At 42.3% G+C, this 26247-nt stretch overlaps 1 protein-coding gene across 1 annotated transcript in view; it reads left to right on the top strand.

Moving 5' to 3' along the window:
* LOC126271896 (F-box only protein 33) overlaps positions 1 to 26247 on the top strand; it is a 96470-nt gene that overhangs the window by 50969 nt on the left and 19254 nt on the right. Inside the window, exons 3-6 of the mRNA XM_049974278.1 lie at positions 3981 to 4132; positions 4221 to 4341; positions 8196 to 8391; positions 8473 to 8597. Of these exons, the coding sequence (XP_049830235.1) occupies positions 3981 to 4132; positions 4221 to 4341; positions 8196 to 8391; positions 8473 to 8597 (594 nt within the window). The remainder of the gene's footprint in view (positions 1 to 3980; positions 4133 to 4220; positions 4342 to 8195; positions 8392 to 8472; positions 8598 to 26247) is intronic.

The following is a 26247-nucleotide window of genomic DNA, read 5'->3' as shown; positions in this document are numbered from 1 at the left end:
GATCCTTTTCTGGCACCCATTGAGGGAACAGAGTGCAAGCAACTACAGTGTGTGGCACATCTTGGAACAAATGATATGTCATCTGGGCTCAGAGGTTTGATTCCAGCCACTGACATATGATGTTGAGGAGACCAGCCTTGCACATGGAGTTTCAATAAAGCTCACAGTTAGTGGCACTGACCCGAGAACGGCCCTTTGATTTTGAGTCGAGTGGGAGGGCTGAACCAGATACTTCGAAAGTTGTAGGATAAGCTTGGCTGTGACTTCCTGGACTTGTATCATAAGGTTGAGAATGGTTGGGTGCCCCTGAATGGGCCATGTAAGCACTACACATCAGAGGATACTACCCAGGTAGCTGACTTTGTGAGGTGCACACAAGGGGTTGTTTTTTTTTTCCGTGACAGAGTACCAGAAGTTGAAGCACTCCTGAAAAGCAATGAAGCTCTCACAATACTTGGTACAAAAAGTTGGTTGAAACCTGGAACTGATAGCAGTGATATTTTGGGGAAAATTTAAGTGTGTATCTAAAGGATAGACTAATGGAAAATGGGGGTGGTGTACTTGTTGCAGGAGACAAACTCAAATCGACGGAGGTAGAAATTGAAGCTGCATGTGAGATGGATTGGGCAAGACTTAGTATCTGGGGTGACATAAAATAATTTGATCCTTCTGTTGCTCACCAGACTCATATCATGATATAATCATTGGTGGAGACTTCAATCATCCAATAATCAGTTGTCAAAATTACAGATTTTTTAGTAGTAGGTGTGATAAGACATCCTGCGAAACATTACTAAATGTCTTCTCTGAAAACTATCTAGAACAGATAGTTGGGAACCCCTCTAATGATAGAAATATATTGGATCCTCTTCAAGGGTGTCCACATCAAAACTGGTGTTGGTGATAATGACACGGTTGTGGCAACAATGATTATCGAAGTACAAAGGGCAACTAAAACAACACCTATATATTTAGCCAACTAGATACAAAATCAAATCAGTAGTTTTATATCTCAAGGAGAAACTTAAAACTTTCAGCACAGGACGGAATCATGTAGAGGAACTATGGTTCAGGTTCAAAAGAAAAGTTGACCACGCACTGGATAGCTATAAACCCACTAGAACAATTCATAATGAGAGGGACCTTTCATGGTATACAGTCACTGTAAAGAAACATACTATTGTATATTAGGTGAAAACAAAGCGTGGGACTATATATAGATGTATGCTGAATGAAACACATTCGGCAACCAAGAAGGCAATGCATGAAGCCTTAAGTGACTGCTGTAGCAGAATATTGTCAAATGATTTTCCTACAAAACCCAAAGAATTTCTGGTCGTATGTAAAGGCTGTTAGTGGCACCAAAATTAGTGTCCAGTCCTTAGCAAATTAGGGGAGAACTGAAGTTAACAGTAGCAAAGCAAAAACTGGAATCCTTAACTCTGTCTTCAAATCTTCCTCTACAAAGGAAACCCCAAGAGTACTGTTGCAGTTTAATCCTCATACCACTGAAAAGATGAATGAAATAAGTATTACAGTGTCAGTGGTGTTTAGAAACAGCTGAAATCGTTAAAATTGAACAAGACTCCAAGGCCTGATGGAGTCGCTATCAGATCTATATTGAATTTGCAGCTAAGTTAGTTCCTCTTCTGACAGTAATCAGTTGTAGATAGCTCGAACAAAAAACCATGTCAGGTTACTGCAAAAAAGCACAGATAATGCCCGTCCACGATAAGGGCAGTAGAAGTGATCCACAAAACTGCCATCCATGTCTTTGACATTGATTTGTTGTAGAATCATAGAACATATTCTGAGCTCAACCATAAAGAGGACTGAGTGAGGTGACACAGTATTTAGCACATTGGACGTGCATTTGGGAGGACGGCTCAAACCCCCGTCCGGCCATCCTGATTTCCCTAAATCGCTTCAGGCAAATGCAAGATGGTTCCTTTGAAAGGGCATGGCGAACTTCCTTCCCCATCCTTCCCTAATTCGATGGGACCGATGACCTCGCTGTTTGGTCGCCTCCCGTAAATCAACCAACAAACCATAATAAGATACCATGAACAGGATGCTGTCCTCCATGCCGACTACTATGGATTCCGAAAGAGTCTATCACGTAAAACCTAACTCGCACTTTTCGTCACGTGACATACTGAAAGCTATGGACCAAGGCAGTCAGGTAAATACAATATTTCTTGATTTCTGTAAAGCATTTGACTCAGTACCACACCTGTGCTTATTGTAAAAATCTCTATCATATGGGATATCAAGTGAAACTTGTGACTGGATTGAGGAATCTCTGGTAGGGAGGACATGGCATGTTATCTTGGATGGAGAGTCATCGTCAGATGTAGAAGCAACTTTGTGTATGCTCCACTGAAGTGTTTTGGGACCGTTGCTGTTCATGTTGCATATTAGTGACTTTGCGGACAGTGTTCTTTCTGCGGATGTTGCAGTTATTGATAATGAAGTACTGTCTGAGAGGAACTGCGTAGATATTCAGTGAGATCTTGACAAGATTTGAAAGTGGTAGAAAGATTGTCAACTTGCTTTAAATGTTCAGAAATGTAAAATTGTGTTCTTCACAGAATTAGAAAAAATAAATAGTATCTTATGACTGTAATATCGATGAGTTACTGCTGGAATCGACCAGCTCGTACAAATACCTGGGTGTTACACTTTGTACAGAAATGAAAAGGAATGATCACAAAGGCTCTGTTGTGGGTAAAGCAGGTAGCCGACTTCAGTTTATTTGTAAAATATGGGGGAAGTGCAATCAGTGTATAAAGGAGATTGTTTACAAATCACTTGTGCGACCCATTCTAGAATATTGTTAAAGTGTGTTGGCCTGTAGCAAAAGGTTCTGACGGGCGGATATTGAACATACACAGAGTAGGGCAGCAGGAGTGGTCACCTATGGGAGAGAATTAGTGATGCTGAAGGAACTGAACTGACACTCTTGAAGAGAGACGTAAATTATCCTAAGAAAGTCTACTAACAAATTTTCAAGAACCGGCTTTAAATGATGACTAGAAATACACTACAGCCCCCTATGTATAACTCACATACAGTTTGTGAGGACAAGATTAGAATAATTACAGCATGCACAGAAGCATTCAGTCATTCTTCCTGTGCTCCATAGATGAATGGAATGGGAAGAAATCCTAACAGCTGGTGCAATGGGATGTACGAATATAAAAATCTGTGCAGTGATTGCAACAGAGTCGGTGTATGATATGGCTGCTTTCACGCACCACCTGTGAAAGCAGCCATGACATATATCAGCTCTGCTGCAGTCACTGCAGAGCTATTTATATTGGTACAACTACCAACCAGCTGTCCACCAGGATGAACGGCCACTGCCAGGCTGTGGCCAAGAGCAAAGTAGACAACCCTGTGGTATAACATGTTTCTGAACATTTCAGTGGCTGTTTCACTACCCTAGCCATCTGGATCATCCCCTCTACCAACAGCTTTTCTTAATTTTGCAGATGAAAGTTATCCTTACAGCTCATTCTCTGCTCCCGAAATCATCCCGGTGTCAATGTATGCTAACTGAGTCTCCACACCCTCAACCCAACAGTTCCCACATCATCTGACCTCTCACTTCATTCCCATTCTCATCTCCCAGTCTCTTTGTGTGCCGCCCTTTCCCCGCTCCTTTCCTTTTTCTCCCCTCCCCCCTCCTATCCCCACCTCCTTGCCCCACAGCCTCCCAATGCTGTGTCTATTGGAAGTCTAGGCTCTTCACAGTCTGTCAGAAAGCACTGCTCTTTTTGTTCCTGATGGAGGCTGTGGCCAAAAGCTAATGTGTAAGTGTCTTTTAATTGTACCTGTCTGCAGTTTCTTCAACGTATCATATTTATGGTAAGTAGCAGTCTATCTTCCTTACATTGTTTATAAAAATTATATGTATTTGTGTGCTTGCAAATCAAGCAGTTTGTTATGGAAACTCATACTAAAATATCATCCCTCAGGTGCTAAGTGTTGACTATGACTATTTGAGTGATGAAATGTTGCCAGTCATCAGCAACCTTGGTCTCAGGCAGTTTATAATCCATGTTCATGGAGTTGAAGAGGACCATCCTGGTATACCTGATTCAGCATGGGCTGAATTTGCAAATCACAAGTGAGTATATACCACATTCAAATTTAAATTGTGTCATTTCCTTCTCATAATATTGTAATTTGTTTATTTTATTTTTTGTGTTTTTCAGCCCTTCATGTGAAGTACATCTCATCCTCATTCATGCCTATGATGCTGTGGAAATTTTGGATTCGACCATTTTCAGGCCGAGCATGCCACTTTCATTCTTAAAAGTGTTTTTTTGTGAGAATGTAAGTACAGTTACCTTGCATATAGATCAGATGGGGCACAGAAGTCCTGTTTTTGGAATAATAAAATTAGTTGTATTAGTTATATTCTTCAGGCATTGTTACAGATACTGGTGTGACTTCTGACATTCTCTCTCTCTCTCTCTCTCTCTCTCTCTCTCTCTCTCTCTGCATTATGTAGTCACCACACGGCAGCAGAACACACACATAAAAGGAGTATATGTGTGTATTCTGCCGCCACTTGGTGAGCTACTATCCAGTTACATTATATTGTCCAAAATTGTTTTAGTCTGTATTATATAAGATGCATTAAGGTTTCCAAAAATTTATAGGCTCCGACAACTTGCACATCTTTGTTGATGTTGACTACCATCTATGGGGAAAAAATGTAAATTACAATTTGAAGCAAAAAAAAGTAATGTTTTCACTGTGATCAGTTAATGCAACTGAATAGCTATACCGTATTTACTCGAATCTAAGCCGCACCTGAAAAATGAGACTCAAAATCAAGGGGAGAGAAAAGTTTTAGGCCGCACCTCCAAATCTAAACGAATTTGGTCCATTGTAATATGAGACACAATTTAGGTCGAATGAATGACGATACATCTAGAGTAGTTTGGTTCGAGTTGTAAGCTTAGCAGTTAAGCTTTACCAGGTAGCCATTGCTATGCATCAGGCGCTCCGTCCATATTTATACGGGTACCCTTCCTTTTTCAAGTGCTTCGTCTGGTTTGAATCGATTCCTTATTTTTCTTTGATGTGATAAGTGCCGTTCTCTTTGTTATAGATGTTTACGCCACTCTAAGCTGAAAATGCATTATTGTACTGTCATGCATTGTTTGTCGCATTCTGATAATGTGTGTTTGACCTGTAGCCACTCGCTGCATGGCTTGCTTTTGTGCGCGCTACCGCCGCTTACAATAACAAAAAGAGAGGAATTATCTCATTAGTGAAACAATGGCAAGAGACTGCTATTTGTTGTTACTTACACTGCTGCTGTCTTTGATAATGATCAACAAGAAGCAAATAATAGGCTGTGTATGATAGATGATGTTCTGAATGAGAGTTCAGTTAAAAATTTTCCCCGTTTGAAAATCTTTGCAGACGCCTCTTTTGTACATTACATTCTGCACAGAAACTAGAGTCATCTTAGATTTTAAAATCTAGTCAATTGCTGTGCTTCATTTCTGACTGTATCACATTAGGCATAAGAATAATACGAATATAAACATGACATGATATGTATATTCTTCCGTGTTTGCTGTTGTCTCACACTAGTTTTGTAGTTTATTAGGCAGACAGGATTTAAATGAGATGGCAGCAACATGAAAGAATATATGGCAAAATGTTTATATTCATATTATTATTATGGTGAAGAGAATACTGCATGTGATTCACAATTCATAAAAGTTCCTATTAGCAACCATCTCTTCTCACAGATAGGAAAAAATTCAGAATGTGGAGTTGGCCATATTGACAAACATCCCAAACAGTCCTGCCAGTCGGATTTTCGTAGTACTTACAATGCTACTACATTTGGAGATAAATAATACGGAATTTGTATTTATCTCGTTGGATAATGTATGAAAATGCAGTGGTCGAAACTCAGGGGCAGAGAAAAAAGCTAGTCTTCCACCTTCTTCTTCTTCTTCTTCTCTCTCTCTCTCTCTCTCTCTCTCTCTATCTCTAACTGACACAGAGGTTTGGCACCAGTATTTATCTTTGTGCCTGCAAAGCATACCTGCGTAGCGCTACATGTATTAGACGGCTGTAGTTAGTTGTGGCGGCACCTACCAACATTTTTCAGAACTTTTGCACTCGATTCTAAGCCGCAGGCAGTTTTTTGGATTACAAAAACTGGAAAAAAAGTGCGGCTTAGATTCGAGTAAATACGGTACTTCAACTCTCTCCCAACCAGGGCATTTTCAGTTAATAAAGTACAAGAATCACTTTGGATTTTTTCCAGGATATGATCTGAAGTTTAAGTAAACAGTGTAAAGATTTACTACATGTACGCTGACAGCTGCAAATCCTGTGATCATAAACAGTGAAACTTCCTTTCTGTTGCTGTGTTCAGAGTGTTTATCGTTATTGAAGACTCACGATCTTGATGTTGCCGCTGACAGCTCCATAGAGCTCATCATGGTGCACTCCAGATGTTTATCTTTTTCTCTGGATGCTAAGGCAGTTGTGTGTATCATACATATGTGTAAATAAAACTAAATCATTTTTCAAATTTGTTGCCATTTTCACCAACACAGTGCTGCCTTAACATGGCTATTTTACAGTTTCATATTTAAATGTTAGTCTGTTCAGTGTCATTTCCTTGCAGTCTGTACTGTAGTAGTAGTACTAGTAGTTGTTGTTGTTGACAAATATTTTAGGTCTTGCATTTCTGCTTTGTCATTAAAAATTTAGAGGAATATCTCTACTTATTCATGCTGTTGCTCAAGTGCTTAATTGATAAAAAATCATGAAGTGTTGTTTTTGACCTTCAAGCTATACATAATTGGACAAACAAAATTTGTACTTTCCACCTTTTTTGTAAGATGAATAAACTGCTTGTGATGATATTCATTGAAACTAAAAATCCCAAATTGTAGACTGGAATGGTAAACACTGCAAGAATGTAACAAGACAGAGAAAAACCATGGCATTCACTTCCCAAATAATTTTATTTAAAGGAATGCAAATTATGATAGTTTCACATCATTTGTAGCATCTGACAAAAAAATGTTGCAAAAGTGTAATAAGTTGGAAATGAAATGAAAATTTATGTAAAGATGTAGGTGTCATGTTTAAGTTCAGAGGGATTGCTGAATGCGCACATCACTATCTCGTTTATTTCTGAACTTTTAACAAAGAATACAGTACTGACATGATTGACAAAACTATAAATAAAATTCCCTGTATTTCACTTCAAGAAAATTGACCATGGCTAGTAGGTCCTTCTGTTTTTCAGCACTTAATTTGTTGCCCAGTTGAAGATGAGGAATATTTTGTAGGTTGGGACGATAGTGCAATTTGAATACCAAAATTACATCATCTTTTGTTTGATTTAATTATGCTGCACAACACACAGTGAAATTCTAGTGATTGCAACTTACATCACATTGTGGTAGTTCTTTGTGGGTGACAGCCATCCTTTTGTTACATCCGGATTTTTTGATTTCTTAGCTGAGTATTTCTTTGTGATCCTTGCCTTATGTTATGTTACATTACCTTACCTTCGCCTTTAAAACTTTAACTTTATAAAGCACTGGAACAAATGCTTCACATCGAAAATAACTCAAATGAAGTAAAATGTACTATTGCTTGTAGGTAAGCAAACGAGAAACAGTTAGAATATTTTTACAACCATGGTAAGATATGCTTGGCATAGTCAGTGTTCCTCATACCACGAACAAAGGAACTTGCACACTGCTAAATCTGGTGTAGGTAATTGGAGTACAAGGAGGCTTCTCCAATACTTCCAACCTACCTCAGGTTACTAGCCATTGCACATTTAGCAGTTTACAGGAGAGGAAAAAAAGAAAAATCGAGTTTTTCACAATGTCACCATTTCTAGTTTCCAGCCATTAAATGTATTGCAGCACATATGTGTGTACACTAAATTGTAACTTGCGCAATCAAAACCTAACATCTATCTCAGAAAGGTTTTTGTTGCTCTTTATAGAACATTTATATTCTTCATTTCATTTGAATAATTGATAATTAAATTACACAGGAATGCCAGTTTTGGGGTCATTCCATTTCGTAATCCATCTGTAGTTGTTAAGATAGTTTTCCTGTATACTTCATGTTTATAATAGAAATAAATTGTTGCACTGAGTGATAATTTTCCTGCTGCTTTACAGATGAATTACACAGCACTGCAACGGATTTCACTCTGGTACTATAACACTCTGCAATCGCTGTGGTGGATTGACTCAATTGGTGCAACTTCCAACAGCTTCTGCCTTGTAGAGCCATCTGTGGAACCTATTGCTCAGCCTGATCCCCTGGTAATGATGGCTTGGCGGTGTACCAAACTGAAGGAGCTGGTCTTCCTCGGTTAGAATTCATTCACTTCATTTTAGTTTTCTTTATTTTCCACCAAACAGTATATTATAACTACTTTGAAATAATTTCCAGGCTACAAGTATTATGAGGATGACTTGATTGCCATAGCAAGGCTGAGAGGTAGTGGATTGCAGAAATTTGAAATCCACGCACAAGACATTTTACGCGTGTCTGATGTTCCTAATGCCCTGGAATTTGTAAGTATTCAGCAAAAATTAAATTAGCCTGGTTTTATGACACAGAAAAAATTTAAAACCATTAATAAACATTTATGTTTACAAGGATTAACGTAATGTAATTCCCCAGACTTAGGTGATAGGTGAGACCAAGCAATAACTGTGTAAGTCAATTTCATGTAACTCAGCATCTAATTTTGCATTTCAATAAATACAAGTGTATTCAATTGGGACCAAAGACTAGAAAAAAGGATATAATTTAGAAGATAAATATTTAATAAAATATTAAACACAACAAATTATATTCCAGTGCTGCATTATCCATTGAAACAATTTAAACCCAAGATACTGTAATGTAGAAGGCTTCGCAAGATGTAATAATTTCATCTGAAGAGTCAAATTTTTGTATCATGCAAAATTTCCTCATAATATGCAGCAAAATTTTTCCCCGTTTTGTACCAGAAATGTGCACTGCTTTGGAATCTTAAGTTGTAGCACATTTTCAATTTAACTGAGACCTTCTGTTAAGTTTGCAACTGTTATTTGATCTTCTGGGTGGTCTGTGTGAATCCAGCAGTTCTTGAATGTTATCACCATCCATCTCTAAATTTGTGTGGCAGGATCAACCACTTCTTCAGTCAGATTATCAATTTGATTAGAATCTGGTGCTGATACCCTGGGTTTCATTGGTGGGAAAAAACAAGAAAGATTAGAGTTTTTTTTTCCCAGGTGCCATTTAAAGTTCTTTTGTGAAATTTCATTCCGAAGTGTCCAATAATTCTCATTGTCATCTAAAAAATTGAATTGCTTCCAAAAGTCTTTAACAAAGAGCTCATTGTTTTTCTCACAGCTTCATGTAGATGCATAAATGATCACCTCTTGTAGCAATTTTTAAATGTTTTAATGACTCCACAGTCACTCGGTTGAAGCAGTCTGGTTGTATTTGATGGCAAGAATGCAACTTCCAACTTGGGTCGAAATTTTTAAATGTTTTAATGACTCCACAGTCACTCGGTTGAAGCAGTCTGGTTGTATTTGATGGCAAGAATGCAACTTCCAACTTGGGTCGAAATAGGATGACCTGGTGTGAAGTCAGTTAGTAACATCACTTTAAATCAGATTTGTTTTAATTAGCAATAATGTTAGACTTTTTAGGGTATGATGTCATGACCAAACCAGTATTCAAAAAATTAAGCTAACATCCAAGCTTTAGCATTTGACCTGCAAACTGCAAGCAGTCCAGCTTGATATGTGCTTTTTAAAGTTCTTGGCTTTTCTGAGGTTTTAATTAATTCACTAGCTGCATTTGCACCAACCATCACTGTCAGTCAATCTTTGAACCTGGAAAGATTTTTTTCTCTTCATGTGCGATAAAATTCTTTCAGTCATCTTCTTTAAGCACTAACCAGTTTCATCTACAGTGAATATGGTTTGGCTGGTATAGTGCTTGACAGAGTGATGGTCTCTTTATCAGCACTTGCTGCTTCTCCAATATCTGCAGTGCTGTGCCAATTACGATGACTTTTGAATCAGCTTAACCAACCATTATGAGCTCTAAACTTTTTATCTCCCCAGCTTCATTCAGTATCTCAAAAGCCAGATTAGCTTTAGAGGCACTGTGCTGATCAACAGGACCATTTCTTCTGAGTGACAATACCATAACATTTAAGAATGATAACTTGAATTGAAAGATGGAGCATTTTTCACAGCTTAGAGTTTCCCTGCCCCCTTTATAATTGTTCTGGCTGTTCAATCCAGTAGATCAAACTTCTTTGCCAATCCACAAATTTTATTTTTTGCATTGAAGTCTTCAATAATATCAGTTTTCCATTTCAAAGCACACAGATATAATCATTCACACAAGCAACCACCTCTCTCTCTCTCTCTCTCTCTCTCTCTCTCTCTCTCTCTCTCTCTCTCTCTCTCTCACACACATACACACACACACACACACACACACACACACACACACACACACGCGACGACTAGCACGTCTGGCAGCTCGGTCTGAGATGGTGGTCATGTGTACGTGGGGTGCAATTGCTTGTGTGAAATGGCTGGGTGTGCTTGTGTGTGTGTGTGTGTTTGGTTTTCTGAAAATGTAGCGGTGAGTAGCAGTCTGTTTTCCCTTATATGTTGATATTCCAACCTGGTGTTTCTATTGTTTGATTTTTTTTCTCTTTTGATGGAGACAAATCAGTTCTGCTTTGTTTGGGTTGTGTAGTTAGAATCTATCAGTCAAATCAGCTCCATGGATAAAATGATTCCACACGAAACATGTCAGAACCTGTCGTGAGCCTAATATGTGGGTTTGCTTAAATCTGGCTAGTGTAAGTCAGGGAATTACTGTACATACTGCATAATAAATTTGCCAGAAGTTGGCTTTGCTCTGAATGGAATCTCTTGCTCATTAGGTATTTCTTGGGTATGCAGATTAGATGGATGCTGAAAGCAGTCACCCCAGATCATATATAATGATGAATTACCCCCACCGCACCCACCCATGAAGCTAACTGGCTACTTGAAAAATTCACTGCCATCATATTGGAAAACGTTGCTTGAAAAGTTCCTGAAACTCGTCAGGGGCCTCACCTATTGTTCACAGTTGGTTGATCTGGGCATTTAAATTGGATAATTTATCTTAATAGTTGCTGAATTATGGATTGATCTGGTATAATAATGTTTTTGGAAACAGTGTAAAATCACTCAGGACACACACAAGTCAAGGTTATAAAACAATTTGCATAATCAAAATAGAATAATGGTAAGAAAATGAAGGTTGTTAGGTTGCCACCAGCATGATGCTGGACAGTTACGGTCTTGACGGTCCCCAGACATATAAAAGACATTAATTAAGTTTTCAATCGTAATTGAAAAACTATATAATTACCCAAGGAAAGGTGTATGAACATGAACACAATACGCAACAGATCAGTGAATAAAGGAAGAATCAGAAAGAAAATCATCACACGGGCAAGGTTCCAATGAACATTAGTGCTGATGGAAAAGAGCCCTTTTAAAGCAAGAATTAGATTGCAGAAAACCTTGCATACTAGTACATGAAGTGCGTAGATAAAATTAGGAAGACTAAAAATAGAAAATGGGGATTGAACTCCTCTTCCATCAACATATCGCATTTTCTGAAGTCAGGATTGTTCATTGGACATGCGGTTTTACCTCGACTGCCATCAAGGAAGTCAAGTGCAAGCAACAGTTTGCCAAACTGCGGCAGCTGCTAACTGCTGCTGAGCTGATGCAATGTGACTGTGAATCATGAATCTTGTCATAATCCTGATTACTGGTCACAAATTTAAGACTTGGCAGGAGACCGAAGTTGAGAAAAAGACACCAGAGTGTGGAGTCCAGAGTATCATCACTTAGTAGTCATTCGAATCACAATACAAATGCTTCTCTCAATTTTTGAAAGCCTTTCTTCAGACCCTGGATAGGCACCCAGTGCCGTCTTTTGTAGCCAGTCCCAGAAAGGGTCTAAGGGCTTTCACCAATCATGGATCTGGAAATCTGTTCTCTAGCGCCAACCATAAAGTTACAGATGTATCCACCAATGAAGTAAGTGTGCATTTGAGACAGAAAACGAGTGTCGGCTATCTCCCATGTCTAGACTTTGGTGCTGGAAATTCTGTGAAGTTTGTTGTGCTTTGCACAGTGTCCCCATGGAAAGGGCAAAGTTTGGAAATTTACAGACACACAAGTGGGTATATATTTTGCGTGAGGAAAATTGTCTGGAGACCACACTCAGCAAGATAAGGGGTACTGTACTTCTCACCCCTTGCACCAGTGATTTCCCATTCTGCTATAGAGGTCACCAGTCTTCTGTTCTGCTGTTAATTGTTCACAGAAACTGAGCCAAGAGGAGAATCCCTGAAAGGCTCACCCGATGCTCCATACAGTGTGCTAGCGTGTAACCTGCATCTGAGTAACTGGGAGCTTGTCCAGAGCATGTGAAAGTTTTTCTTGTTTCCACCCCAGCGAAAAGGAATTCCTACGGTCAAGACCACACACATTTAAGGGTACAGGATACTTAATAAATGGTGGAAAATCTAAATTTTTTAATGACTATTAAATTCTATAGTTTTTTCTGATTACATTGATGTAGACATTATAGGGTGTCAAATGAAAAATGACCTGTATACACTAAATTTTAAAGTTACAGTCATGTATGCCACCACATCCCCTTTATTTCTGGCACAGAAACCAGTATTATTTTGGAAAGAACTGTGAACTTGCTATTTCCAGCAATTGTATGTATGATACATTGTGTATGTTGGTAACAGTGCAGGTTTCTAGTGTCTGTAAATGATTCTTTGCTAGTATTTACTTTTGTTTCGCTGAAACAGTTTGTTCACTTGTTACTGAATGTTTATTGCCCAGGTGCTAATTATATTTGTGGAAGTACTTATCCTTTAGCGTGCAGTAAATAACTATGCCACACATCAAGAAATTCAATAAGAGGAAATTCCTTGGTAACCAGTTCACAAACAAAGCAAGCAACACTGTTGAAAGTTACTTATGTATGAGTTCTTCAGGGAAAAAGACTCCCACATGTCATGCCTCCTGGTGATTCAGATTTTTGTGTTAACAATGACTCTGTTTGTAGTCGATTTGTTGTTGATGCTGTGGGCGTCTTATCTTCCTTGTTAAAGGAAGTGGTGAAATGTTAACAGTGTGATTGTGTAGGCTGTCTGGAAATAACTGAACAACAAAGTGTAGGAATGGTTTAGTGTCAAAATTAGTTGTTCTGTGTAGATGTTGCAATAAATCTACCTCGAAAATGACTTCGAACATTGTGCATAATTCAAATGATGTGAATATGAAGTTGTGGTATGCTGTGCATGCAAGAGGGTAAGGAAAAAAGGCAACTCAAATGTTTTGTTGTTTGATGGACCTTCCTCCTCTTCCCAGTAGGTTCAGCAAGTACATAAAAATACTCTTAGCTGCCTTGACAGTTGTGTCTAAAGCATCTACGAAACGTGCAGTAGAAGAAATTGTAAATATTAGTGGAACCAGGGACATCGCCATTGCACTTGATGGGGCCTGGCAACATTGAGGACATAGTTCCTTGAATGGCGTTGTAAGTGCTACTTCTCTGGAAAATGGAAAAGTTGTTGATGTTGAGTGCTTAACCTAATTAATGCCACACCTACCATGGTAACACTGGACATATTGAACATCAGTGTTCTAATAATTATGATGGTTACAGTGGAGATATGGAGTGTGATGGAGCTCTAAAACTATTTCAGAGGTCGTGCCCATTTATAATGTTAGATATATGAGGTAGCTAGGTGATGGGGACTCTAAAGCTTTCAATAAAATAATGAGTTTATGGTGATACCTTGGCGACAAAACTGTAGTGTTGTGGACATGTGCAAAAGAGGATGGGTGCTTGATTGAGGAAGCTACGAAGAGAAATGAAAGGAAAGTTGCTATCTGATGGAAAATCTCTGTCTGACTGAGGCAAATTGACAGAAACTGAAATAGACTTCCTTCAGAGTTATTATGGATTGGCCATTAGATGATCTGCACCTCTGAATGATGTCAAAGCCATGAGAAAAGCTGTATGGGCCACCTACTTTCATAAGTTGTCCACAGATGACAACCCTGTTCATGGACTTTGCCCTAAAGGAGCAGATTCTTGGTGTGGTTACCAAAAAGCAAAAGAAAGTGGTCAGATATACCATCATACACATTCTCTTCGTGAGCCTATTATGAATGAAATAAAACCAATTTTTAGAGACCTGGGTGACCCTATTTTGCTTAGTAAATGTCTTCGTGGGGGCACTCAGAATACAAATGAAAGTTTCAGCCATTGCATATGGGAAAGATTACCCAGGAATGTTTTTGTAGGACTAAATACATTAAAAGTTGGTGTACTGGATGCAGTGATATGTTTCAATGATGGAGTAATAGGAAGGTTGGAAGTCCTGAGAAATTTAGGCACAAAATGTAGCTCTAATATGAAAGATCAACTGCTTGTGTGTGACAGACAATGGGTGCATGAAGCTGAAAGGTTTGCTCCTCAAGTTACCAAAGAAGCAAGAACTGCCAAAAAGAATGCCAAGAGGAAGCTTGAAGATGAAGACTATGTTTCAGGAATGTTCTGAGGCACAGTTTAATTGGACTCATATCTTCATTTGCAATTTCCTGCAAGTTGCATTTTTCAGAATTCAGGTACAAATATTTCCTAAAGTTTATAAAGCATTGCTCTAAATTTTTTCTGTATCTTACAGTAGTCCATTCATATGTAGTAGACTGAAGCTTTATTGCAGAATCAACTAAATTATAGAAAAACAACATTTTTACTAGGAAAAAATTATAAAAATTCAAATGTATGATATGATATTTTTTATCCTTGTAATATACTTAATAGGTGGAATTAAATAGGTCTACTACCTCAGCCATCATGTTATTCATATCTGGTAAAAATGTGGTCTAATTCAGGTGTATAACATTGGTTTAAATGGTACCTCAATTTGAGGAAGCATTTTGGGAAAAAATGCATCAGTTTTATATAATTTTTTTAATAATTCTAAGCAGGTTCAAAAATATTCAATATACTTCTAATTTGTTTAGAAACTGTGCTGCATTACCTGATATCAACAAAAAATCTGTAAAAAAGATTTACATTGTAAACAGTGCCTGAAAGAAATAGGTGTTCATTTTTACACAATATTGAGCCAGAAAAGTGCCCTGTATCCTTAAAAGGGAAAAAACATTTTGCAAGAAGGGAATGTTAGGTTGGTACAGAGGTGGATGACTTACGTTACTGCAAGCTACCCCCCAACGACTGGTGTAATCAGTGCGCAATACAAGGAAAAAGTTGACAAGTAAAAACTGAATTGGAAGGTGGGGGCAAGAGAATTCTTGTCTACAATTTTATATGCAAATAGGATAAAAAGTGAGCAGAAAGGCCTGAAACAGGCCACCGCCTCACACATTTGATGAAGTTCTGGAGAAGTTATAAATGACAGTAAAGTATAAAAATTAATGATAATATTTATTCTTCAGTGTTGATGATTGCTTTCATACAGAAAAATCACCCAGAATTGTATATCAGATCATGTGATAGTACAGTGAATGCACCAGAACTCTTGTAAATGATCAGTCTGTAGCCATATGTACAAAAAATTTATGATGATGTAAATATAGAGTGATGCATTGCACTCCGTTAACTCATTGCACTCAGTTACAATTTATCATACAAATGATCCATGGAACTTTAAACTAACTTCTTTTCTCCCTTTTAGCTAATTTGTAGCTCTGATGTATAATTTTATTCATATTTATCAGGTTTGTAAACACTGAAATATCACCATGAAATATCTTTGCAGAAACTTGTTTATAAAGTTAGGGTCTTGTTGCTTTAGTACTTTGGAAATTTAAGAAGAAAATGATTTGTTGCTCTTTACGTATGATCTGTAATGTTGACATTGTAACGCATTGTTATTGGGGGGGGGGGGGGGGGGGAGGCTACAATTAGATATTTAAGGCATTCTGAAATTTTTGAGAAGATGCCCATTTTGTTGCCTTATTTTGAAGATCAACATGATATTGGCTTACAAACTAATTCGGCATTGAGGGTTGGCACAATGTCCAGTTATTGGAATAAGTGGAAGGGGTTCTGTAGCCATTATTTGCACACTTTTCTGGATATGTTGTGCCTTTTGTGCACTGTGTTTGCATGGAACAGAAATATTCCTTTGGATGCTCCTGCTTACCAAAACCTACCTCCATACAGACATTTAATGATCTGGGAAGAACTGCTGAAAGGAGGCCACAGAACTACCAGCATGTTCCACGTGCTCTCAAGACTGTAACAGAGTCCTTGTTGCAGGTATAATATACAGTAGATCCCTCAAACAAAAAAATGTACCCAGTGTTTGGAAGAAAGTACAGGTTATGCCTGTCTACAAGAATGGCTGCAAAAGTGATCCACAAAACTACCATCCAATATCCTTGTCATTCATTTGTTGTAGAATCTTGGGACATATTCAAAGTACAAATGTAATGAGATATCTCGGAGTGACTTTCATACTAACAAGAATGGATTCCAGAAATGTCAATCTTGTGAAACCTGTAATCAATGCCTGCAACAGCGTCTCTGCCACCACACGACTGCAGGTCACACATTGTGCAATCCAGAGCCAGGAACTTGTGGCCCACGCACAGTGATGTTCAACCAGTCAGTGCAGGTGCAGAACCAGTGTCCACAGTGGTCCCTGTACATAGTTGCCTCCGCAGTATCATAGAAGCACTGGCCTGTTTGCCCTTACGAAATAGCTACATACTGACACTGCTCCAGTGGCATTGTGCCACACTTGCTGTTGACGGCTGAATTCGTATACCGTCAGGGCTCTTATACGTGCATGTGGCATCAACACTCTGCAATTTCGGCCTGGACTACACTACTACTGCTGCCTCCACACCTCGCCATCTGGATCAACCTTGTCTGGACTTCTGCTCTGCTCAGTACTGGAACTTCTTGGGATTGCTATTGTGCGGCAACCTGACCTCTGGACTTGTCCACAGACTTTGTTACTTTCCATCCCAGCTGCTGCTCTCAGCCTAGCCACCAGAGTTGTGTATATTTCTTTTTCTGCCGTTGCTTGTGGAAAAATAAACTTTATTGCTTTCTCACGCCTTCTGTTATTTGTAGCACCTCCGTTCACAGATAACACAAAACCCAACTCTCACTTTTTCCAGATCACATCCTGACTTGGCTTAGACCATGGCAGTCAGGTATCACCTAACATGCTGACTTGCCATGCACTGAGGCAGTCGAGTAGTTGCAGTGTTTCTTGACTACTGAAACACATTCACAAACACACTTATTATTGAAAGTATGATTGTATGGGATATAAAATCAGATTTGTTACTAGTGCCATGGCTGTCAAATTTTATTAGTGGAAGGCGTGGCATGGGTGTAAGGAAAGGGGTGAAACTTTAACAGTAATATGAAGACATGAAGATGGGGTGTCAGGCAAGTGTCTAGACTTGAACCAGCTCTCTGTATGAAGTTAAGATTTGCTGAAAGCCAGCTGAGGAAACTACGAAACTGTAATGGCCAACGTGGGCAACGACCTTGGGCGCCACAGTGACGAGCAGATGCTGGCATGCAGCCATATTGTTGAAGGTTCTGGAGAAATCTGTCCTCAGGAAGACTGTCAGAAGAGCAAGTGGAAAAAAAACTCTACAGGAAAAACTCACATAAGAATCCTAGTGCAGTGGACTGAAGGCTGTGAAGAGTGACATTTAGAAGTAGTCAGTACCACGAGACAGGAGACTTCACCTGGAAGCGGTTGCTGTGAGTACTTGTCAGAAACAATCCACTGCCAAGCCTCGAAGCTGCTATAGAATGAAACTCTGGTGGTGGTGGTGGTGGTGGTGGTGGTGGTGGTGGTGGTGGTGGTGGTGAAGAAGTAAGACACCGAGAAGACTGTACACATTCTAGACAAATGAGTTTCCAATAAGTGTCCAACAACAGTCATTACCTTGAGTTCGCAGTGAGTAATATCTGATGTTTCAGACTACTGGAAAGAACAGTTGGTGTCTCAGGCTTGTATCCAATTGTGGTAAAAGTATTTGATTGTGTATTGTCACAATGAGTTGCAGGCACAGTGCTTGTCTCTTAAAGTGAAAGGTAGAATTAAGGAACTGGGAGTTGCTCGAAAGGCCTAACATACACTGTAGTAGGTTGTATTCATTGAACTGCAGTGATATATAGCTACTGCAGGCCATGTCTCTGGATAGGGTTAAATAACTCTCAAAATAATTTTTTCACAAAATGAATCCTTCAGTGTTTTCTCCCCTATTCACTCCCTACAAATCACAACTTCTTCTCTGTTCCAGAATAACCTGTGCTGAGCACACTAAGACACTCTCCCTCTCACTCCATTAAAGGTGATATAGTAGACGTCACCAAACATCATCAGCATCCGACAGTAATATGCAGGCTATACCATCAACCTTGGTGGTGATAGCACGTGTGCTGTTATGCTGCAGTGGATTGAGGATTTCTTTGTGGGGAGAGTGCGGCTTGTTATCTTGAATGGAAAGTTATTGACAGGCATAGAAGTAACTTCGTGTGTGTCCCAGGGAAGTGTTGGAACCCTTGCAGTTCATGTTTTGTATTAACGACGTTGCAGGCAATACTTACAGTAACCTTAGATTTTTCATGGATGATGCAGTTGTCTGTAATGAAATTTTGATGGAAAAGAGGCGCTTCAGCTCAGTATCTGATTCTACATCTTGAGAAAGTTTATGTTGAAGGTGTATTGTGCCGGGCCCCATCATGCCTAAATGACATGTTATTGCAACGTTACGGGTGTATTTGGCAGTAATACAAGCTACAGCCTGAGAGCTGAAGTACTCTGGTCTCTTAAGCCATCATCTTAGCGTGCGTGCCTCGTTGGTTTGGTGCCATGCAGTGAGTCCAAATCAGTGTTGAGGGTTTTCAACGAATATTAGAAACTGCCCTTGAATGCGTGTTCTGTAAGTTTAAGATAACATTGTGCTCAGTTATGGCCTTGTCCATAAACATAACATTGTAATAAGGAAACATGGTTCCATATTTTAATTTGGAACATTGTAGGACATATGTTCAGACGAACATTTTGTCTTGTTTTGATCGTAGGAATTGTCCACAAATGTTTTACAGGCACTAAAAAAATTTCCTGTGGCTAAAAATAACTGGTTAATACTAATGTATAAACCAATACGTAGATACATATCTCGCAGAATATTACACGCTTAACAATCATCTACGATCATAGCCATACTCTGCAAACCACCATGGAGTGCATGACAGAGGCTACTTTCCACTGTACCAGTTATTAGGGTTTCTTACCTTTCCATTCATGTATGGAGTGCAGAAAGAATAATTGCTTAAATGCCTCTGTGCTCACTATAATTAGTGTAATCGTGTTTTCTCACTTCATTGCGGAGTGATATTTAGAGGGCTGTAATGTGATATTATATTTTTCACTGAGTACTGATGCTTGAAACATTGTAAGAAGACTTTATTGGGTGATTAGCACGTGTCCTTAAAAGTGTCGACTGTTTCAGGTTTTTAAGTGACACTCTCCAGTGAGTCAAACAAATCTTTTGCCATTTGTGCAAACCTTCTTTGTATACGTTAATTACCCCATGTTAGTCATATTTGGTACAGGTCCTACACACTTCAGCAATATTTCAACATGGGATGCATGAGTGTTTGTAAGAAGTCTCTTTCATAGACCGATAGCATTTTCTCAGAACCCTACCAGTGAACCCAAGTCATTGATATTGTCATATGATACAATTTTTCTACTCGCCAAGCTGTAACAGGAGAACATGATGTTAAAAAAAAAGGTTTTATGTATGCAAGCTTTCAGAGCCAAAGGCTGTTCCTTGTGTCAGAAGGGTTGAAGGAGAAGGAAGAGGTAGAGTTCCGAAAAGTCACTAAGAACCCTGGGTCAGGGGAAACTTACCAAACAGGATGAGAAGGAAAGACTCATCCAGTGCAGTAAGTCTCTGCTGACCTGGTGTTCTGGATGACTTTTCCGAAATGTACTCCTTTTCCTAAACCTCTCCAACCCTTCCCCTTCAACTTCCCTGCAGGTTCGGGGGTAAGAATAGGCCCGCGGTATTCCTGCCTGTCGTAAGAGGCGACTAAAGGCAGTCTCAAACGTTTCGGCCTTAATGTAGTGGTCCCCCTTGGGGTTTGACCTCCATTTTTCAAAATTCTACAGAAGTACGAGCCTTTTGGGGAAGGACACCTTACGTGGTGTATCACTGGTCCTCAGTGCACTAAGACCTTGGCACTCCGCATTGTAACGGCGTTGTAACCGCACCCACTATTCCTCAAATTGGGCCTAAACGCCTGATGGGTTTCACAAGTTATGCCCATAGTGCGTCCCCATCTGCACCTGCGATCATGATGGACTTTCCATGGCACCCAAAATCCAGCACGGTAGCCAGCCCGTTGTGGTGGGGACGTCATGTACCCTCTAGGTTGTAGCCCCCTGACAACACAGGGATCATACTGCCGATACCTGAGCTGTACCCTCCCCACGTCAGCCAAGGAGTAGATGCCAGTCTCCTTGGGGCATCAGGACTCCGGTCATCCTGCCAGGTGGCCCTTGCTGAGGCTGGGTGGCGCCCGTGGGGAGAACCCCTGGTCGGAGTGGGTGGTATCGGGACGTTTCGCAGATGAATCGTCAACATGTATCAGGTCGATCTGCGGCCGAGTCTTTTAAAAAGAAAGGTACTGTCTCTGGTTCTGGTTCTCCTGCCCTTTCCCCTTGGCCACTCCCTGGGAGGAAGGACAGGCCCGCCGCCTTGGGGCGACGTACTTCCCCCGTTATTTAGTCTGTTCTCGGACCGATGGGAGAGGGGGAGGGGGGGGTCTTTCGCCACTTCCAAGCCCATGTTCTTTGTCCAGCATATCGAGGACATCTTTGGGGAAATCGAGGCTCTCAGTAAAATGCATTTGGGGTCCGTTCTTATAAAGACCACCTCCGCCACACAGTCGGCGGCGCTCCAGGCGTGCGACCAACTAGGGGACATCCCAGTGTCCATTGTCCCACATCTTGCACTGAATAGGACGCAGGGGTTTATTTTTCATCGGGACCTCCTGCTGCAATCTGATGATGAGCTCAGGGCCAACCTGGAGCGCCGAGGCATGCATTTCGTCCGGCGAGTCCAGTGCGGCCCCAAAGACCGTCGCATCGACACCAGGGCCTTTATCCTCGCCTTCGAGGGGAATGTTCTCCCGGAGAAGGTAAAGGTAATGTGCTACCGGTGCGACGTGCGACCTTAGGTCCCGCCTTCTATGCGCTGCTTTCGGTGTTTGCGCTTCTGGCACATGTCGTCACGGTGTGAGGCTGAGCCCCTTTGTGGCGATTGTGGACGTCCTCTTCGTGAGAAACATACATGCACCCCACCACCTCGGTGCGTCAATTGTCCTGGCCTCCACTCGCCTAGATCTTTAGACTGTCCCGCGAATCAGAAGGAGAAGAAGATTCAGGAAATAAAAACTTTGGACTGTCTCTCTTATTCTGAGGCCAGGAAGAAATATAACCGCATCCATCCCGTGATGTTGATGACTTAGTTTGCCTCAGTCGTGTCCACTCCTTCCACAGTATCCTCACCCCTATCCTGTCCCCCCTCCACCTCCTCACCCCATTCGGGGTCTATGCCTCCGCCTCCCAAATCGATCCCTTCCAAATCCTCCTCCCTCGCAGCCCCTGCCCCCTCTGCCCCAGCCACCCTTCCTCCTTCTCCCCCTCCACCACCTGAGAAGCGATCCTCTTCTCAGGCATCCATCGGGGAAACGTTCCGGACCCCGGCTTCCGAGGTCCGGCATTCCAAAACGGACGCCGCGCGTGAGGACCTTCTTCGGGTCCAGCCCACCATCCCCGTGCCTCATCGGACTTCCAAGAAGGCCTCCAAGAAGAAGTCTTTATTCCCCTCTCCACTGTGGCGCGTTTCGTCTGACGCTCCATCCGTGAGTCGCTGCTCCCAGCCGTCCTCAGTTTCGCCGGGACGCTCTGCTGCCAGGCGCTCAGCTGTCTGTCGTCGGCGAATGATGCTGCCCCTCCTACGCAGCCCAGGAATGCGGCCGCAGCTGGCAACGACTCGATGGAACAGGATCCGCTTCCCGCCGGTTGTAGCGTTGTTCCCTCGAAACCTGGCCCTCCACGGCTGTCGAGGTGACCAGCTCTTCACCCGTTTCGTTCACCCTTTTTTTCTGACTAGCGATGGCTTTGTTACATTGGAACATAAGAGGTATTTGATCTAATCGGGAGGAATTACAACTGCTCCTCCACCTGCACTGTCCACTTGTCCTTGGTCTCCAGGAAACCAAGTTGCGCCCAACTGACCATATTGCTTTTACCCACTATACCTTGGAGCGGTCTGACCTCACCCCTGTGGACGGTATTTCAGCTCATGGTGGGGTCATGTTGTTCGTTCGGGACGATGTCTATTACCATCCAATCTCATTGACCACCCCACTCCAAGCAATAGCTGTCCGTATTACTTTTTCTACCTTTACTTTTTCTGTTTGTACTGTCTACACTCCATCGTCGTCCGCAATTAGTCGGGCTGACATGATGCATCTGATTGTTCAGCTTCCTCCGCCGTTTTTATTGTTTGGCGACTTCAATGCCCATCATCCCCTTTGGGGCTCTCCTGCATCCTGTCAGAGAGGCTCCCTCTTGGCGGATGTCTTCAACCATCTCAATCTTGTCTGCCTCAATAGTGGCGCCCCAACTTTCCTCTCGGACTCTACTCATACCTACTCCCACTTGGACCTCTCGATCTGTTCTACCACTCTTGCCCGTCGGTTCGAGTGGTATGTCCTTTCTGACACCTATTCGAGCGACCATTTCCGCTGTGTCGTTCGTCTCCTGCACCACACCCCATCCCCATGTCCTTCGAGCTGGAACATACCGAAAGCTGACTGGGGACTTTACTCCTCCCTGGCGACCTTTCCGGACCACGATTTTCTCAGTTGCGACAGTTAGGTTGAATACCTCACGGCTGTTATCATCAATGCTGCCGAACGTTCCATTCCTCGCACTACCTCTTCTTCACGTCGCATTTCCGTCCCCTGGTGGAAAGAGGCTTGGAGACGCTATCCGTGCTCGACGACGTGCTTTACGCACCTTTTGCTGCCATCCTACGTTGGCGAATTGTATTGGATACAAACGACTCTGAGCGCAATGCCGTAGAGGCATCAAAGACAGCAAAAAAGCTTGTTGGGCCTCTTTCACCAGCTCCTTTAACATTACTCCCTCTTCTGTCGTCTGGAGTGGCCTGCGCCGGCTGTCTGGCATTAAGGCCCACTCCTCGGTACTTGGCCTAACTTCAGGTAATGAGGTACTTGTTGATCCTGTGGATGTCTCCAACACCTTCGGCCGCTTTTTCGCGGAGGTTTCAAGCTCCGCCCATTACCACCCTGCCTTCCTTCCCAGGAAAGAGGCAGAAGAGGCTCGGCGACCTTCCTTCCACTCACTGAATCTGGAAAATTATAATGCCCCCTTTACTATGCGGGAACTCGAACGTGCACTTGCACTATCCCGGTCCTCTGCTCCGGGGCCAGATGCCATTCACGTTCAGATGCTGACACACCTTTCTCTGGCAGGCAAAAACTTTCTACTTCATACCTACAATCACGTCTGGACCAAAGGTCAAGTCCCCATGCGTTGGCGTGACGCCGTCATTGTTCCTATACCAAAACCCGGGAAGGATAGATATCTTCCTTCTAGTTACTGCCCCATTTCTCTTACAAGCTGTGTCTGTAACCTTACTCGTAACCGACCAGGGGCTCTCCCCACGGGCGCCACCCAGCCTCAGCAAGAGCCACCTGGCAGGAGCGCATGGTTAACACTCAGTTAGTTTGGATTCTTGAATCTCAACGGCTACTTACCAATGTTCAATGCGGCTTTCGTCGCCGCCGCTCCGCTGTTGACCACCTTGTGACCTTGTCGATATTCATCATGACCAACTTTTTGCGAAAGCGCCGAACGGTAGCCGTGTTCTTCGATTTGGAGAAGGCTTATGATACCTGTTGTAGAGGAGGTATCCTCTGCCCTATGCACAGGTGGGGTCTCCATAGTCGCCTGCCCCTTTTTATTGATTCCTTTTTAACAGATCGAAAGTTTAGGGTACGTTTGGGTTCCGCACTGTCCAACATCTTCCTCCAGGAGAACGGAGTGCCTCAGGGCTCCGTCTTGAGCGTAGTCCTTTTTGCCATAGCGATCAATCCAATTGTGGATTGCATTCCACCTAATGTCTCAGGCAGCCCTTTTTGCCATAGCGATCAATCCAATTATGGATTGCATTCCACCCAATGTCTCAGGCTCTCTTTTTGTCGATGACTTCGCGATCTACTGCAGTGCCCAGAGAACATGCCTCCTGGAGCGCTGCCTTCAGTGTTGTCTTGACAGCCTGTACTCATGGAGTGTGGCTAATGGCTTCCGGTTCTCTGAAGAGAAGACAGTTTGCGTCATCTTTTGGCGATATAAAGCGTTCCTTCAGCCATCCTTACATCTCGGTCCCGTTGTTCTCCCATTCGTGGAAACAACTAAGTTTCTAGGGCTCACACTGGACAGGAAACTTTGTTGGTCTCCGCACGTCTCTTATTTGGCTGCCCATTGTACACGTTCCCTTAATGTCCTCAGAGTTCTTCGTGGTTCATCTTGGGGAGCGGATTGCACTGTCCTGCTTTGCTTGTATCGGTCCATAGTCCGAAAAAGCTGGATTATGGGAGCCTTGTCTGCTCAGCCATCCCTCTTAGGCCGTCTCAACTCCATCCACCATCAGGGATTACGTCTTGCGACCGGAGCATTCTACACTAGTCCCATCGAGAGTCTTTATGCTGAAGCTGCCAAATTACCATTGACCTACCGGCGCGACGTACTGCTTTGTCGGTATGCCTGCCGGCTGTTGTCAATGCCCAACCACCCCTCTTATCAGTCCTTCTTCGCCGATTCTCTCGACCGTCAGTATGGGTTGTACGTGTCTGCCCTGCTGCCCCCTGGTGTCCGCTTTCGTCGCCTGCTTCGACAATGGGATTTTGCCCTCCCTACCACCTTCAGAGAGGGTGAGAGACCGACACCACTTTGGCTCCAGGCTCCGGTTCATATTCATCTCGACCTCAGCTCGCTCCCAAAGCAGGGTACTCCGGCTGCAGTGTATTGCTCACGGTTTGTCGAACTTCGTGCGCAACTTGCCAGTCACACCTTTATTTACACTGATGGCTCCAAAACTGATGATGGTGTCGCCTGTGCCTTTGTCGTCGGAGCCGTCACCTTTAAATACCGGCTCCTCGACCAGTGTTCCAGCTTTACGGCCGAGCTTTTTGCTCTCCATCAGTCTGTTCAGTATGCCCGCTGCCACCACCATTCATTGTATGTACTTTGCTCTGATTCACTCAGTGCTCTTCAGAGCCTTGGAGCTCCATATCCGGTCCATCCCTTGGTGCAACGGATCCAGCAATCCCTCCATTCTTTTGCTGATGATGGCTCTCCTGTCAGCTTTCTGTGGGTTCCCGGCCATGTAGGAGTGCCTGGGAATGAGGCTGCTGATGCTGCAGCCAAGGCTGCAGTCCTCCTGCCTCGGCCAGCCTCCCATTGTGTCTCGTCATCTGACATTAGTGGGGTTGTTTGTAAGAGGCTTGTGTCATTGTGGTGGGATACTTGGTCATCACTTCAAGGAAACAAGCTCCAGGCCGTAAAACCGTTCCCAACTGCTTGGACAACCTCCTCCTGACCATCTCGGCGAGAAGAGGTCCTTCTGACCAGTTTGCGGATTGGACATTGCCGGTTTAGCCACCGCTACCTGCTCTCTGGTGACCCAGCCCCGCAGTGCCCTTGTGGTCATGCATTGACAGTGCGGCATGTTTTATTGTCGTGTCCCCGTTTTAGTCAATCTCGTGTTGTCTTCTCTCTGCCATGTACTCTACAGGATATTTTAGCTGATGATGCTTGAGCAGCTGCACGTGTTCTTTGTTTTATTACTTTGACTGGCTTGTCCAAAGACATCTAACTCTTTCACTTATTTTATCTGCATCTTTGTAAGAACTTTCTGATGTGTGTGTCCCCCCCCCCCCCCCCCCCCCTTGAGTTTTACTAGATTCTATGTGCTCCTATAATTGTGACTGGGCGCT

Source organism: Schistocerca gregaria, chromosome 5 (assembly GCF_023897955.1).
Source record: "Schistocerca gregaria isolate iqSchGreg1 chromosome 5, iqSchGreg1.2, whole genome shotgun sequence".
Taxonomy (NCBI): Eukaryota; Metazoa; Arthropoda; class Insecta; order Orthoptera; family Acrididae; genus Schistocerca; species Schistocerca gregaria.
This window is presented reverse-complemented; position numbering and strand designations above follow the sequence as displayed.